General features: G+C 56.2%; 1 protein-coding gene across 1 annotated transcript in view; it reads right to left on the reverse strand.

Annotated features, from left to right (window-relative positions):
- Positions 1 to 2432: 2432 nt before the first annotated feature.
- The window catches only part of LOC115913765 (receptor-type tyrosine-protein phosphatase V-like), a 46422-nt gene continuing 31476 nt past the window's right edge, over positions 2433 to 17378 (reverse strand). Inside the window, 15 exon segments of the mRNA XM_030965995.1 lie at positions 2433 to 2927; positions 5936 to 6071; positions 6801 to 6958; positions 7415 to 7537; positions 8044 to 8178; positions 10222 to 10298; positions 10930 to 11020; positions 11445 to 11532; positions 12183 to 12262; positions 12738 to 12873; positions 13851 to 14011; positions 14929 to 15051; positions 15537 to 15671; positions 16460 to 16536; positions 17266 to 17356. Of these exon segments, the coding sequence (XP_030821855.1) occupies positions 2868 to 2927; positions 5936 to 6071; positions 6801 to 6958; positions 7415 to 7537; positions 8044 to 8178; positions 10222 to 10298; positions 10930 to 11020; positions 11445 to 11532; positions 12183 to 12262; positions 12738 to 12873; positions 13851 to 14011; positions 14929 to 15051; positions 15537 to 15671; positions 16460 to 16536; positions 17266 to 17356 (1671 nt within the window). The 3' untranslated portion in view covers positions 2433 to 2867.

A 17378-nucleotide genomic window follows, 5' to 3' on the forward strand; every position in this document is an offset into this window, starting at 1 on the left:
CCATCAGGCTCCCTGTGGACTGGGCTCCTCCCAAGGCAGCATCATAAATCCTTTTGCGCACATGGGAACATCCACGGAGCTTCACAAGGCCTTTTCATGTTGGGAGTATTCACTGATCGTCCTGGAGAGCCCCTGGCATGCTGGCACGTCCCCAGGAGCAGCAGTGTCACTGGATGGGCACTGGTGCAGCCTGAGTGTCGGGGTCTCTTGTTGCTCAGAGTGACCCCGAGAAAAGTTGGAAATTCTCTTTTCCCAGCCTGGCACTTGAAGAAGGAGTCAGGGCTCTTCATTTCTCAGTCTCAAGGTTGTTTATTGTACCTTATCTATAAAATATTTTTTCCTGTCCTGCCCAGGTCCATCCAGCAGGACAGTTCCAGGCACTCTGCCTGCCCCCAGGGCAGTGTTATGTCTTTATACTAAAAACTACATGTACAATATTTACAATTACTTTCCAATACCTATCACCTGTGTTAGACCGTGAACTTCTACTCTAAACCAATCTGTTAAGTGCCAACATCACAGCAGAAGATGGAGGCCAAGAAGAAGAAGGAGAAAGGCTGGACACACCCAGTTCCCTCCATCTTGCCTCCTGAACCCCCATACCAAAAACCCCAAAATCTACTTTTCGACTCCATAACTTCACTAATATTCTACCTAAACTGTTGTGCCTTGCTGATCTTCATACAAGGTTGGTAATTTGCTCCATGGGTCATAATCAAACCCCCAGGTGTTTTGGGTTCTGTGCCAGGGTCTCTGAGCCCCCTGCAGGGTCCTGGCCATCCTGGACAGCCAGAGGGATGTTCTGGGTTCCCACAGGTGAGCAGCAGGGACAGGGCACATCACACTTGGCTGACCCTGGCACAAGGATGTGGTGACACAGAAACATTTCCAAAGAGCAGCTGCAGCCAGAACAAGGCAGCTCAGGAGGGCTGAGGGTGCCTGTGGGCTGCCCAGGATGGTCTGGGCTGTGCTGAAGGCAGCAGTGCCCACACAGGGTGGGAGGAAATCCAGCCCTCCATGGGGCTGAGGCTCTGCTCCAGCTGGGCTCCTCCAGGCCAGGAGTGCTGCAGCTTGGAGCTGGGAGCAGGCAGAGGGACTGAGCAGCCCTGCCTGCAGCACAGAAAGTGTCCTGTGTGCAGGGTGACACACAAGTTGTCCTGTGTGCAAGGTGGCACTGAATTTGTCCCATGGGCAGGGTGACACAGAAACTGTCCTGTGTGCAGGGGTGATACAGATTGTCCTGTGTGCAGAGTGGCACAGAATTTGAGAATTTGCCCTGTGTGCAGGGTGACACAGAATCCGTCCTGTGTGCAGGGTGGCACAGAACTTGTCCTGTGTGCAGTGACACAGAATTTGCCCTGCACGCAGGGGTGACACAGAAATTGCCCTGTGTGCAGAGTGGCACTGAAGGTGTCCTGTGCTCAGGGTGGCACTGCTCCCAGCCAGCCGTGCCCTGCCAGGGCCCCAGCTGGTGCAGGGGACAGCAGGCAGGACCCCTGGCTGGGGCTGCACAGCCCTGCTGGGTGCTGCAGGGTGGGAGCAGGAGGAAACCTGATTTAGGAGAGGGAGAAAAGGATTCCCAGCTGCAAAAGAGCCTCATCCCAGGGCTGGGATGGCTGATGCTGAGGTGCCCTGGGCGTCCCATCCTGGGGCAGATCCTTGTTCTGGAAGAAGGAGAAGCTTCTAGTGGAATCACAGGGGCATTTGGAGGAGTGGCCAGCTCAGTCACCCACCTGGGGCTCTCTGCTGCTCATGCCAGGTGTTGGGAGCCCCTTATCAAACCTGTTGTGTCTCCTCACCCCATCCCAAGGCGGCAGAACATGGAACAGTGCGCAGGATTTTGGGTCACACTGGAGCAGGGGCACTGCTTTGAGGCTGCACTACCCTGCCTGAAGGGGAGCAGAAGGGCAAACAGGGTCCCAGGTACAGTTTTTTCTACATGGGGAGTATGCTTGTGAAACCATCTTCTTTTTTTTTAACTCTTCCTTCAGTCCTGCACGTGCAGCTCAGAGGACTGAGTTGGTTCTTGAGTTCAGCTTGTGCATGGCCAGCCCTGCTTGCAGAGCAGCCACATCCCTGCATGGACAGCCCAGAGCAGCAGGACTGCTGAGGCTGCCAGCTGCTTCCCAGTGTGCAGCTGATCCTTGGTGCAGGTTCACAACCCTGAGCCCTGAAAATGTGCCTGGCTGGGCTGGGCATTCACTGACAAGTGTTGCCTCAGGGGAAGGAGCAGATGAGAGTGACCAGAAGCTGCTGAGCCATGGATTGCAGCATCTGGAGCGCCAAGGGACACTGCTGTGACCCATGGCTGGGGACACAGCTGCTCTTTTGGGAACAGCTGCTGTGCTGGAGCCTTCAGCTGGAGCCCTCAAAAGCCAAGCCCCCCTTACAAGCACACACTTTCCTAGGGCTCTTTATTGTTTGTACCTAAGACCATTCCAGCTGAGACCAGGCAGCTCCCCCAGGGCTGTGCCCACACCAGAGCCCAGGGGCACTGCAGCCCATGGTGCTCCATGCTCATGCTGGGCTCAGGGGCACCACAGAGCCCCACAGTGTGCACTGGGGGGGCACAGAGCCCTCCAGGCACCAGAAATCTCAGGGGATCTCCAGAAGACGAGAGGATCCTGCCCAGCCCCTCACTGTGTGTGCACTGAGGCTGCAGTGGGGTGTGGCAGGACACTGTCCGTGTGTCCCAGGACACTGTCCGTGTGTCCAGGAGTCACAGCTGGCACCACGCTGGGGACACTGCCCAGGCAGGGAGGGCACTGCTCCTGCAGGGCTCCTCTGTGCCACGAGTGCCACAGTGCCCCCAGCTCTGTAGAGGAGCAGGCAGGGCAGGCAGAAGGTGCCAGAAGGGCCAGGTGGTGTCAGGGCTGGTTCTGAGCCAGGATGTCCTGGATGCAGGTGTGCAGGAAGACGTACTGGTCCTGCAAGAGAGAGAGGTCAGAGTCAGGTTTCTGACAGAGACATCCAGGTCACACATTAACCTCGCAGTTTGCTTTAAAAATTCCTCATTAAGGAGCAGTGTCTGGTAGCAGAGCAGGATTTGCTCTCCCCAGTAGTCCACGGTGGTTCTGTGTCACCACAGCCACCCAAGCCTGTTACACCATGTTTGTTTGTTTCCCCTTCCTCATGCCCTGTGATGGGGCTGAGAGGAACATCCCCTCCAAGCTGCAGAGGAACAATTTCATTTGGCTTCCCCTCCAAGGGCCCCAGTGGCTTTTGGATGTGCTGCAGTGTTTGCATCCAAAACAACAGCAAAGAGCAGCTCCAGGGATGTGCAGGGCACAGGGATGGAGGCTTGGGGTCTGCCAGTGACCTGGGGCCAGGAGGGAAGACCCCTGGAGCAGCATCTGCCCTGCTCTGCTGTCAGCTCCTGACTCTGGTACACTGGGACTACACCAAGGGAAAATGGGGAAGATCCCTGGACCAGGAGTTTCCCTTGGTGTAGGAGCTTGTAGAGTCAGGAGCTGACAGCAGAGCAGGGCAGATGCTCACAGAGGCACAGAAGGATCTGTGTGGGTTTAGCCCAGCTGCACTGTCTGTCTCTTTTTAGTATCACCAAACTGATGCATTAGGTCCCAATATGAGCTCTGAGGTCCTGAGTCCCCCTGTGTTTGACATGAGGTTCTGCCCAAACACCAGGCTGCCCCAAAATGACACCAGGGCACAAACCAGGGCTGAGGAGGAGGATGTGAGGAGGTAACTGGGGCTGTACTCAGGGCACAGAGCTGGAGGCAAGGGCAGGCAGCCCGTGGTGTGGGCTGGGATCACGTGGCATGGCCAGGGGGATTAGGGCTGCAGAGGGGCCCCAGAGCATTCCCAGAGCTCATTAATGCTCTGGCTGAGCCACAAGTCACGAGGAGCCTCCTCCCTGTGCTGGGGGCTCAGCCTCACCGAGGGTGAGCACACAATGGCTGAGGCTCAGGGTCACACAGGGTGTGCAGTGAGTCACAGACCGGGGAACGGGCAGGGACAGCCCAGGCACACTCAGGCACTGGCCACATGCAAGAGCACATGCCCTGGGACATGCACCACGCTGGGGCTGCTGGGGCTTCATATCTGACAGTTATCCCTGAATATCCATCAAAGGTTCATCTTCCCCCAAAAATCCGATGCCTCCAGCACAACAGCAGCCAATGACCCCCGAGACACAAAGGGGTGCTGGCAGGATCCCAGAGGGGTGGAGGAGGCTGCAGGGCAGCCCTGCTGCTCCTCTGCTGCCCCCCTTCAGCAGGACAGCAGCGTTTGATGGGCCCTTGCTGTGCCTTGATGGGGAATTGTTGGGAAGGATGAAAGTTTGACAAGAAAGTCTCAGAGATCTGTGTGCTTAGCAGAAAGATTTTTAAATGCAGAGTCTGATGAAGGAATAGAGATGGAAGCAAGTTTTGATATAGAAGAAAAGAATTGCTGAGCCAATCTTGCTGGCTAACCAAGAAGGCAAAGGGTGTGCTAGTTAGAAGGGGTTTTTATGGCTTAGAGCAAAGGATAAACCCACCTCAAACAAGAAGATGTTTTTACCAAGCAGAAAGAGAACACAGGCAAACAAGTCAGCAAAGTTACAAATAGAAAAAAGGTCTCAGAATTTTCCACTGCAAGAAAACTGAAAAACAACTTCTAGCTTAAACTGTAATGTACTAACTTTTAGTGACTGCAGAAGAGTAACATGAATATGGTAATTACAGTAGTTATGACAGGTTATAGATAATAGTTAAGGTATAGATTGGTTCTACTGTATTAAGGTGCTCAGTAAAGAAAAGTAAATAATGCAATGCAACCAAAAGAAAAGTAAATAATGCATTGTAACCAAAACCAAAGGGTCTCCAGGCCTGCCTGCAGCTGGAGCTGACAGCTGTGGGCACAGCTCTGTCACCCATGACCCTGGACTGCTGTAACCTCTTGAATGTAATAAACTGCATTTTGGAGAGCTGCCTGGAGTCCCACATCTCTCATTTCAGCTCTTACAGGGAACTGTGTCCCTGCAGGGCCGGGCACTGTGGGAGCACAAAGCGGCTCTGAAGAGGGGCAGCGAACGCCCGGCCCTGCTCTGGCTCCCACCACGCACATGGTTCACATTAATTAAGAATGTAATTAGCTTCTTGAAGGAGGCCGTGCAGCTGGGAAGCCTTGGAGAGATCTTGCCCAGTTCTGCTGTGCCCTGTGGGGAGTGTTTCCAGGGCTGTGCATCAGCTCACTCAGCAGCTGCAGCCACTGGAGCACGTCCAGAGGCACTGGTGCCACAAGCAGCCACCAGGGCTGGGCTGGCATGGAACTGCCCCATCAGACAGTGCTACAGCCCACAGGGCACCTGCAACGTGGCACTGTGTCACACAGGCAACCTCAGCTGTGACAGCAGGCTCTGGGGCTGGGGGGTGCAGCAGGGAAGGTGCTGGCCACGGGGACACCCAGCAGGGAAGATGCTGGCCATGGGGACACCCAGCAGGGAAGGTTCTGGCCATGGGGACACCCAGCAGGGAAGGTGCTGGCCACGGGGACACCCAGCAGGGAAGGTGCTGGCCATGGGGACACCCAGCAGGGAAGGTGCTGGCCATGGGGACACCCAGCAGGGAAGGTTCTGGGTGCCCAGGCTGACAGCCGTGCCCAGGAGCCAGGGGGAGCAGGCAGGCTGTGTAGGGGGACACCAGTGCTTCACTCTTCCTCGAGTGCAATGGGAGGAGTGCTTTATTTACTGTGAGTTCACATGCAATTTAACTGATCTTAACTCAGAACCCAGGAGAGGGAAAACTCTCGCCTGGGCAAAGTCAGTGCCCTCAGCCCTTGGTGGCAGAGCCACAGGGTGGGGAAGGAGCACGAAGGGAATCCCTGCTGAGGCTGGACAGGCAGCAGGGAGCACCCAGGACGCTGCCAGCTCCAGGAAGGTGAGCACAAAGACTCTGCTGCACCCTGCCCACCACCCCCTGTCCTCCCCACCTACCAGAGTGGGGGTCAGGAGGCAGCAACTCCTGGCCAGCTGGAGGCTCACACCATAGATGTCCACGGTTCTCTCAGCTTTCATCTGGTGCAACAGGCAATCCAGGGAGATCAGGGTCCCCATCTGGCTCATGTCACCACTGCAGGGGACAAGGGGGGGGTCACTGATGCCAGGCCAGGCTGAGCTGAGCTCCTCTGGAGGAGGGCACAAGGAGCCATGTGGGCACTGTGAGCTGTCTCTGTGTGCAAGGGAGGCTATCAGGGCTGCTCCCAGCACCCCTGCAGCTCCCCAGGGATGGCCTGGGCCCCAGCCTGGGAATGCCTGCTCCACCCATGCTCCCCAGCCCAGCCCTGGTTGCCCTGTCTTCTCCCAGCCCCTGGCAGAGCACTGTCACCTCCCAGGCTCAGAGCTTCCACTGGCTCCCATGGACCCAGGGCATGGCCCATCTGCAGCAGCCCTGGAGCTTCAGAGGAAAACTCCCCCCTTGTGCAGGATCCCTGCTCCAGCAGAAGCACAGCTGGCACTGCAGGAGGGCTGAGCCCCCTGGGATGGGGCTGTGCCACCCCCTGACACACAGGGGCACCTCCTGTTCTCACTCTGGCAGCGGTTTGTTTTCTTTTTTGTACTATTGCATTTGTGTATTTAGTTTTCCTAGTAAAGAACTGTTATTCCTGCTCCCATATCTTTGCCTGAGAGCCTCTTAATTTCAAAATTATAATAATTTGGAGGGAGGGGGTTTACATTTTACATTCTCCATTTCCAGGAAGGCTCCTGCCCTCCTCAGCAGACACCTGGCTGTTCAAGCCCAGCCAGATTTTGGCATGCCAAAGCCCTGTGCTGGCTGTGCTGCAGGTGCAGCCCTGGGTACCTGCAGTGCAGCAGGACAGGACCCCCTCTCCTGCGGGGGGCGCTGCCCCGTCTGACAGCCGCCAGCAGCTCCACCAGGCTCTGCACTTCAGGCTGCTTCTTGCTGCTCCAGAGTGTGTACAGGAACCTCTGCACCTGCCTCTCCTTTGCCTTCTTCTCCTGTGAGACACAAAGAGCTGATGTGGGTATTGGGGAGGGATGGGGGAGTCTGGATGCAGAGGAGCCCCAGCTCTCCCATCCTTGGGCTCTCTGAGGCTCCCCTGAGCTTTCTGCCAGCTTCTGGAAAGCTGCCCAGGCATCTCTGCTGGGGCACTGCCCACCACCCACTCTGGCAACCTGCTCTCTTCCCCACAGCACCCTGGATTGCTCCTGGAGGGGGAACTGAGAACTCCAAAAGGCTCAGACAGACCTATCAGCCCCCAGGGCTTCTCTCATGGATCTCCTGTGTCCACTCAGTTCTGGATGCTGCAATCCAGACTCACTCCTGCATTTGTGGACTGCTGGCACTGCTCTTGCAGCCTGGAGAAGTCCCACAGACCCTTCAGCCCCCATAGATCCCTACAGACCCACCCCCAGCCAGGAGGTGGGAGCCAGCACAGCCCCAGGGACACACACGTGTTTCAGTCTGAGCTGGGTGCATCTCCATCCTGAGACAAGCTTCTCTGTGTCACACTGGATGGTCAGTGTCCTTGTGCAGAGTGAGTCTCCTTCCAGGGGCCAGCACACCTCACCTGGGACCTGTGTGCAACCAGAAATTTGGCTTTTTATTGGTGGGCATTGTCTGTCATACCAGTCACCATCTCTGGGGTCTGTGCTGGGGCTGCACCAAGAGCACTCCCAGCACCTCTCCATGTCAGTTCACCCCCCACTAAAACCTGAGGGAGTTCCAGCCACACCAGCAGGTTCAGCCAGCTCAGGTGGGAACCCAGAGCTGCCTGGCAGCTCTGAGCTGGAATCTGCTCAGCCAGTGCCCAGTGCCCACACCCTGGCTGGGCAGAGCAGGAGCTGCTGCCCTGGGTCCCACACAGATGGAGCTTGAAGGGTCCCAGCTGAGTCCAGGCATGGGGGTGACAGAACCCATGTCCCATGACCAGCTGTGGCAGCACCTGGACACAGGAAAGGTCCAGCTTTAGCTAAGCTGGGTCTGCACCCTGGACTCAGTGAAGAGTTGAGAGCTCTGCTAGTTCCAGCTCCCCTGAACAGATCCCCCCTCTGCCATGGCACAGGTGGGCACAGTGCCTTACCTCCCCCTTCTCCTGCCATGGCAGGAGTGTGAGGATTGTGTGAACATCCTGTTCCCACACCAGGGTCCAGAAGTCCTCCATGGTCAGCTTGTCAGGGCCGTGGACAGCCAGGTAGTCCCTGCTGGAGCTGCAGCCCTGGGTGGGGAATGGGAATGTCACTGTCCTGCTCTGCTGGCCCAGGTGGCTGCAGGAATGGCCAGGGAGAGCGGAGAGCTCAGCAGGTCAGGAGGCAAGGAGAGAAGGGAAAGCACCAAGGGAGGCAGGAGAGGGCAGCCCAAAGTGGGCAGGGGAGGGAAGGGATGTCCTCAGTCCCTGCAGTCCCCTCTGCTCCACACAGAACCACTACTGGTGATATTTTTGCCTGACATCTGGGAGGAATGATGTATCTGACTCTATTGATATCAGAAGGCTAATGAATTACTTTCTTATACTATATCATTCTATACTCTATTACTCTATATTACATTACATCTAAACTGAATCTGCACCAAGCACCCAACTCAACTCCACTGCCCAGAATCTCATTACTGTCTGCTGACTGACAGCCTGCAGACGTGCTTGGCCCTGATGGGCCAAGGAAACAAACCACCATCACTGTGGGTAAACAACCTCCTGTTCCAGACTGCAAGGCAAGATGTATTCTGTTACCATCTGGATGGCAGATTATCTTCTGTCAAGTGGGCAGTTTGCCTTATCTCTCTCTGAGTGATCACAATCACTCCTCCCTCGGGAGGGGACACCTGCTAATAACAGCCATTGAATGTCCCTGCATGGCTGATAAGAACTACAGCATCCCATTGGGAGATGTGAGCCCAGAGGGAGGAGCCAAGCATTCCTACCCGGATAGAATCTGGAGATTCTGGAACACCAGCACGGCTTCTGCACTGGATTGCCCAGAGGAACAGCAGCTGCCTCTTCCCCTGGATCTCCAGAGGCAGAGACTGCACCTTTCTCCAGGATCCCTGCTCCAGCAGAACCACCCCTGACACTGCAGGAGGGCTGAGCCACAATTCCAATGGGGCTGCTGCCAGCACCCTGACCCACAGGGTGTCAGGTTGGGTTCTGACTCTGTCAGTGTTGTTTTGGTTTACTGCATTGTTTATTTTGTCCTTTTATTTTCTTCCCTAGTAAAGAACTGTTATTTCCTGCTCCCATAATTTTTGTTGCCTGAGAGCCGCTTAATTTAAAATGTATAGCAATTTGGAAGGGGTGAGGTTCGTTTTCTCCATTTCAGGGGAGGCTCCTGCCTTCCTTAGCAGACACCTGGCTTTCCAAAGCAAGACAGCTCCATATTGCATTCTGCTTTGGCACGACCCAGGAGCTGCCAATGAGATAAGAATTGTTTTGATCATTCTTTTCTCTGCTTCTCTCAGTGTTTCTCTCAGGTTCAGAGAATGTGAATCCCACAGACCACAGTGACAGGGAGCAGAGCAGGAGCACAGCCAGGATGGGGAGGCACAGGGTGGGTGCTGCTGCTGGGGGTGAGGTTGGGAAGGATGAAAGTTTGACAAGAAAGTCTCACAGATATGTGTGCTTAGCAGAAAGATTTTTGAATGTAGAATCTGAAGAAGGAATAGAGATGGAAGCAAGTTTTGATAGAGAAGAAAAGAATTGTTGAGTCTTACTGGCTAACCAAGAAAGCAAAGGGTGTGCTAGTTAGAAGGGGTTTTTATGGCTTAGAGCAAAGGACAAACCCACCCCAAACAAGAAGATGTTTTTACCAAGCAGAAAGAGAGCACAGGCAAACAAGTCAGCAAAGTTACAAATAGAAAAAAGGTCTCAGAATTTTCCACTGCAAGAAAACTGAAAAACAACTTCTAGCTTAAACTGTAATGTACTAACTTTGTGTGATTGGAGAATAGTAACATGAATATGGTAATTATAGTAATTATGATCGGCTATAGATAATAGTTAAGGTATAGATTGGTTCTACTGTATGACGATGCTCGTCAAAGAAAAGTAAATAATGCATTGTAACCAAAAGAAAAGTTTATAATGCATTGTAACCAAAACCAAGGGGTCTCCAGGCCTGCCTGCAGCTGGAGCTGACAGCTGTAGCACAGCTCTGTCACCCACCACCCTGGACTGCTGTGACATCTTGGATGGAATAAACTGCATTTTGGAGAGCTGCCTGGAGTCCCACATCTCCCATTCAGGCTCTTACAGGGTGGGACTCACCGGGACACGCCAGACCTGCAGCAGTCCTGAGAGAGGGCCCTGCTCCAGCAGGGAGAACTTCACCCTGGAGCGATCATCTGCAAAGAGAGCAGCAGCTGCTGTAGGGATCCCAGGCACTCCTGAGCTCTGGCAGGTTTTGCAGACTGACTGCCACACAAACCCAATCCTTCCTTCACCATTTCTTGGCAAAGGCACTCCCTCCTGCAGTGCTCATCTCATCTCCAGCCTGCTGGCTCCCACAGGCCAGGTCTCTATCCCTGCTCAGTGTCTGAGCCAGTGGAGATCTGCCCCTCTCCAAGGATGGAGAGCCTGTGAGGCCTCTGGGCCTCTGTTCCAGTGTTTGACATCTCCATGGAAATTCACTATTCCTTCTGCTGACTTGGATTACCCTCCCAAACCACCCCCTTGCCTCTTGTCACTCCACGGCACACCTCTGAGCAGACTCCATGAACTCCCTGTGCCTTCCCACAGGCAGCTGAAAACAGCAATCAGATCTCCCCTTTTCCTTCTGCAGGCTGAGCAAACCCACCTATGCCAGTCCCAAGCACCACGTGCTCCATGCCAAACACCTTGGTAACCCTCTGGGGGAGTCAGCAAAGCCTCAAAATACTTTCTGATGCTCTGGACTACTGGCCCTGGTCCAGGCTGGCTCCATGCAGGAGGAGAGGGAGCAGGAGGGAAGAGGATGCAAGGTGTCCCAGAACTCACAGGGCAGGATGCTGGAGGAGGGCCGAGCCTGCTGGCTGCCTGAAGATGGAGATGCAGAGCTGGCTTCTTCCTTGACAACCTCCAGGAGAGCCTGCCAGGGTGAGAGAAGAGGAGGCAGTGAGGGAAGGGGCAGGACAGGAGGAACCAGGGCCTCCTGAGGACACCTGGGCTCAGCAGAGGGGTCATGGCAGCACAGGCCTGAGCAGCAGAGCCACGAGAGCAGCTCTGCAGGGCTGCCAGGGCAGTGCCAGGCTGTCAGGAGCGGGCTGCTGCTGCCCAGGCAGGAGGGAGGGGGTGGTGGACAGACCCTGAGCAGTGCAGAATGCAGGAGGAAGCTGCAATGCCATGGAGAGGGGACACTGCCAGATCACCCAGGGAACTGGGGCCATATGGGACCCACTCAGGAGGCACTTCCAGGGTGTCCCCCAGCCCCAGCAGGTTCAGTCACTCCCCAGGTCCCCTCAGCACACACAGCCATGGCAGCACCCCCTGCACCTCCCCAGGCCAGCTCTCACCTCATACTCCCTCAGGAAGCCCATGTGGGACTTGGCTGCCTTCTGGGCACAGTGCTGGGCAAAGCTCTTCAGAGGGATGGGGCAGGACCTGGGGAGAGAGCCCGGGCACAAGGGTGAGGCTGAGCCCACTGAGCAGCAGCCAGGCTGTGCCTGCAGCAGGTGGCAGGGCTGTGAGCAGACCCTCACTCCCCAAATGCCAGGGGTGTCCCAGGCTGCCAGCCCAGCCTGTGACAACCTGCTCTCCCCTAGACAGGGGTGACACGGCCCAGGGCTCATTCCCAAGAGGCAGCAAGGACAAGGACATCCTGTTGTGCATGAGGGAGGAGACAATCCAGCCACAAAGACAAGTGCATGACCTCCAGATGTAGCCCCAAGACAATGAGATAGGTGATCAAAGCCAAGCCCAGCTGGACCCTGCCCCATCCTCTTGGATGCACTAGGAGCACATCCCAAGGTCACCCAGCTGCCAGGAGCCTCTCCAGTTTCACAGATCTCCAGGGCATGTCTGTGGGCTGGGGAGCCAGAGGCTGAGGGAAATGCCTTCCCCAGGACAGCTCTGCACATCTCTGGTGTTGGGGTACCCAGGAGACTGCACTTTGCTCTGTGCTGCAGAACAACCACCCCCAGCAGCAGCTGGGATGGCTGCTGGGCTTCCTGTCCTTCTGTCCTGCAGCCCAGGCTCGCTGGGAGGGGCTGTGATCAGGGTGGGCAGAGTGGCAAAGCACAGCAAGGCCTCACCTCTGTGTCCCTGACAAATCCAGGAGAGGCTCCTCCAAGATCTTGTCCAGAATGCAGCTGTGCAGGAAGATGTACTGGGACTGGAAGGCAAAGGCAGAGAGGAGCACAGACCATGACACTGCAGGGACAGAGGCAGAGGGGGGCTCTGGTCCCTCTCCTGAGGGCAGTGCTGACACCTTGTGCCAGCCCCAGCGACTGAGATAGGACACAGCCTGGGGAGCACCACAGACCAACAACATGGTGTGAGTTCAGAACTGCCTGCAAAGGGCCTGATCCTGCTCCTCAGTGCTCCAGGGTGTTTCTGAGCCTCCTGGGAGGTCTCTGAGACTCTGGATGTTGTTGTTGTGGGTCTAGCAGGGCATGAAGCAGCTGAAGACCCCCCCAGCAATTTCCACTCCAGCTGAGCTGCTGTTTTCAGCAGCAGGATGGCAGTGACAGGCTGGGGAGCAGCCTGGGGGTGCTGGGGCTGCCTGCCCAGCTCATCCAGCTGCCAGCCCTGTGAACTGCAATGGAATGGAGTGAGGGGCCAGGGGAAAGAGAGGGCAGAGATCTCACCAGTGTCTGAATCATCAGGTAGCGGTTCATCCTCAAGGAGTACACCACACCAAAGATGTCCACCACCTTCTCCTGCCTCATCTGCTGCAGCAGCCGGTCCAGGGCAATGAAGGTGCCCGTGCGGCCCACGCCAGCACTGAGGGCAGGGACACAAAGGGTTAAACAAGCCTGACACAGCCCGGGCTCCCTCCTGCTGCTGGACACGCTCCCAAAGTGTTCCCTGGGCACCCAGGCAGGGAATGGGGCTGAGGAGCAGCCAGGCTGCCCTGGGCTGCTGCTGAACACCTCCCCCTGCCCTCTGGGGTTTCTGTGGTTGAGATGACCCCCCAGGTATTAGAAAGTCTCTTTTTCCAAGCCCTGTGACCGAAGAAGTCGAGATTCCTTGGCTCTGCTTTTCAGGGTTTATTTTTCCTTATCTATCACATTCGTTGCCTGACCTGCTGAGATCTGTCCAGCAGGTTGGGCTGTGGCACAGTGCCTGCCCTTGGGGTGGTGTTGGCTTTTTACACTACAAACTACCTGTACTTTCTTTACAATAATTTTCCAATACCTATCACCTATGTTAGACAGTCTGTCTCTACTCTAAACCAATCCAGAAGTGTCACCATCCCAGCAGAAGATGGAAGGAGAAGGAGAAGGAGAAGGAGAAGGAGAAGGAGAAGGAGAAGGAGAAGGAGAAGGAGGCAGGACACGCCCAGATTCCTCCATCTTGCCTCTTGAACCCCCATTCTAAATCCCCAAAGTTCTACTTTTCCACCCTGTGACAAATTCACTGTCATTCTACTCAAACCCTTGTGGCTTGTAACTCCTCACACAAAGTTGGTAATTGTTTCCATGGGTTAAAATCCAAGGCACAGGTGTCTTTGACTCTGTGCCAAGGTCTCTGAGCCCCTTGCCAGGATCTCGAATCACCCAGGGCAGCCAGAGGAATGTCCTGGGTCCCCACCCTGCCCCACACCCTGGGTGTGCAGGTCTGTACTCCTCAACACTGAGCAGGAGACCCCAGAGAGCAGCTGTGTCTCCTGGGCTTTCCCTCGCTCACAGTTTGTGCATCCCTCATCCCCCTTGCCCTCTCCCATCATCTCCCCCCAATCCCGTGGGGCAGAGCCTCACCTGCAGTGCACCAGGGTGGGCCCTGCATCCTTGGTGCTCTGGATGTGCTCCTGGACCAGCTCCCTGAAGGCCATGATGGAGGTGGTGGACTCGGGGATGCCGTGGTCGGGCCATGCTGTGTAGTGCAGGTGGGACACGAAGCGCTCTGCCCCCAGCCCCTCCTGCACGGGAATGCTGATGGGTGTGCAGCCCCCAGGGCAGCCTCACACCCCTGACAGCACCTGGGCACTTGGGGACACCTGGCTCAGCTGCAGGAACAGCCACATCAGGTCTGCACTGCCTGGTGGCCCCTGCTCCTCCATGCTCCCCACAGCCTCTGCAGCAGGGTAATTGTTGGTAATTGTTTCTCCCACTTTCAGACCTTCTCCCAGCATTTAACTGACTGAATATCCTGAAGTGGAATCAATCTCTTCTTTTTCCACTCTCCTAAACACTTACTCTATTGCTGTGGTAGACTACTGTAGGCTAGCTACTAGAGCTTTTCATTTTCGCCATATCTGTTTTACATCCCCAGGCCCTATGTCACTCCTTTCTGTATTAGTCAGTAGGAAGTGCCAAAATATTGGCAAGAAAAGTATTTTTTTTCAGGCCAAGACAGAATTAATCACCTCCATTTCTGTGTCTTGCAACCAGGAGGGAAGGAGGGAGGGAGCACATCTGCCTTTGGCTGCAGGGAACATGGCCTGGAAACCACAGGGAACCTGGCCTGGAAACACAGGGAACCTTGCCTGGAAACCACAGGGAACATGGCCTGGAAACCACAGGGAACATGGCCTGGAAACCACAGGGAACCTGGCCTGGAAACCACAGGGAACATGGCCTGGAAACCACAGGGAACATGGCCTGGAAACCACAGGGAACATGGCCTGGAAACCACAGGCTGTCCTGCTGCAGGGACATGGAAACCAGAGAGCAAAGGTGGAGAGCAGCACGACACATGCTGGACACCTCTGTGTCACCCTCACTGCTCCTCAGGGCTTGGGTCATCTCTGAGCCCCAGAAATGGCAGGGAAAGGTGAGGAGAAATGCCAGTGCCCACCCCAAACCCCTGCCCAGAGCCCCTGGAGCCTGCACTCACGTGCCACAGCTTGAACTCCCGTACTGTCCACTCCTCAGAGCTGCTCTGCATCAGCAGGTGCACCCTCACCTGCCCATAGGACACTGGGGCAGACTCTGATGGCCAGTAATGATCACACAGCACCTAGGGCAGTACAGGGCCCAGTGAGGGACCAGATCTGGCTCCAGGGAGCATCTACAGCAGCTGTAGGGGAGCCAGGACAGGTCGTGGGGAGCAGGCAGGGGTGTTTCCCCTTCCCACTGGGAGCTGTGCACAGCTCTCCCTCACAGCCCCTTCATTTGGGTCTCAGCCTCCTCCAGAAAAAACAACCTGTGTGGGTCTCATCATCCCTGGAGACTGGAGGAACAGTCCATGTGAGGTGCCTCACCCAGAGGACATGGAAATGTCAGATTCTGCAGAAATATCTGAGGGTGATGGGCACGGTCCTAGCTGGGCTCCCACCCCAAGCTGCACAGATCAGCCTCTCCTCCCCAAGCTGTCAGGGAAGCTGTGTGGGCTGTGCTCATCCTGGAGCCATATCAGAGCAGGGGTTTGTGGAGGACACAGCCCCAGCCCTGGGCTCAGCTCCCACCACCAGGGCAGGCAGGGCTGAGCTGGCAGGGACCTACCCTCCCGTTCTCCATGCACACGGTCAGCATGATGATGTTGCAGACATTCTGCTCCCACACCAGCCTCCAGAAATCCTCGATGGTTTTCTTTAGGGGCCCCTGGGTGGCAATGAACTCTTGCTGGGATGTGTAGCCCTGAGCACGAGGCAGACAAGAGCAAGACGAGTTAGCAGGTTGCCAAGGCAGGCGAGTCCTGCCCTGGGACCAGTCAGTGCCTGGTCTGGTTTTGTGGCAGAAGGAGAAATTCCTGCTGCCCTCAGCCCACATGGGCACGGTTCCCAGGCAGCTGATCTCAGCAGCAGCTGATTTCACAGGAAGCATGAGCTGCCCAGCCACACTTTCTACATATTTGGAATAAAATGACCCACACCATTTCCCTCCAAGCAGTTCCTCATTCAGCCTAACCAGAGAAAGACAGATTTGGGTCTGCCTGTGCTTCTCCTCCCTGCTGAGGGCAGGGTGAGCATGCAAGGTCTCAGGGACACACACATGCCCCAGATGCACACAATGCCTGTCCATGCAGCGTGCCCTGCCTGTTACCTGGGAACACCTCACACAGGGGGGGTGAAGGCACAGCTCCAGGGTTGTTCAAATGCAGCTGCACACACCAGAAGGGAAAAGAGCAGGCAGAGAGACAGGGCAGTAAGCTGGGAGGTGATGGAAGAGGAAAGATGAGAAGAAAGCAGAGAGACTTCCCACACTCACAGCATTTGCCATCTCACAGGCTCCATCAGTGCCTGCTACAGGGCAACCACCCCTCTCCACCCTCCCCCCAGCTCCTTGCTGGCCTGTGCCAGCTGTGCCCAGCTGTTTACCAGCACATCTCATGGCCACCAGCCCTCACAGAACACAGAAACCCAGGCAGAGTTTCTGTGATGGAGCCCTTGGCCACATCTCGGTGGGGAAGGCAAGTGGGCACTCACTGGCATGAAGTTGGCATTGATGTAATCTGAGTGAGGATCCTGCCCCAGCTGGCTCAGCTTGACCCGAGAGTGATCATCTGAAAGAAACCCCACACAGGTGAGCCCCAGGGACCCTTCCCCAGGACATGGGACTGGCTGAGACCCCAGGGACCCTTCCCCAGGATATGGGACTGGGTGAGCCTCAAGGACCTTTCACCAGGGTGAGTGGTGGGACTGGGTGAGACCCCAGAAGCCCCTCACCAGGATATGGGACTGAGTGAGCCCCCAGGATCCTCCACCAGGACATGGGACTGGCTGAGCCCCCAGGACCCTCCACCAGGACATGGGACTGGCTGAGCCCCAGCCCCAGGACCCTTCCCCAGGACATGGGACTGGGTGAGCCAGGGGGAGAAGCCCCAGCAGCTCCTGCAGGGAGGCTCTGTGCTCTGCCAGGCACCTTCTCCCCCCAGAGAGGTGAGCACTGCCTGCCAGGCTAGCAGGGCACTGGCAAACAGAGCTGGGCTTGTGAGGGCCACCAGTGAAGCTCATGGAGCCTCTCTGGTCTCCTGCTGGGACCCATCCTGGGCTGGGCTCACCCAGCACAGCTGGAGGAGCTGGATGGGCAGGATGGTGGCTCAGCCCTGCCTCAACCTTTAAGCCTTGAGTCTCCAGCAGGAAAATGGAAACTGAGCCCATTCCAAGAGTCCTGCTCCAGGAAAGGAGCCAGGCACTGGCCCTGGCAGGGATGCAAGGTGAGCCTGCCCTTGAACACTGCCCTGTGAGCTCCCACCTGGAGGCTGGGGGAGAAGGGAGGAGACAGCACTTACAGGGTAACACGTGGGGATATCTGTTCTTGGAGACATTGGCTGGCAGCTCAGCCTCCACCTTGGACTGCTCCTTCCCAACTTCCTTCAGCTCCTGTAGGACAGGGGGAAACAGA

The sequence above is a fragment of the Camarhynchus parvulus genome, chromosome 26, assembly GCF_901933205.1.
Source record: "Camarhynchus parvulus chromosome 26, STF_HiC, whole genome shotgun sequence".
Taxonomy (NCBI): Eukaryota; Metazoa; Chordata; class Aves; order Passeriformes; family Thraupidae; genus Camarhynchus; species Camarhynchus parvulus.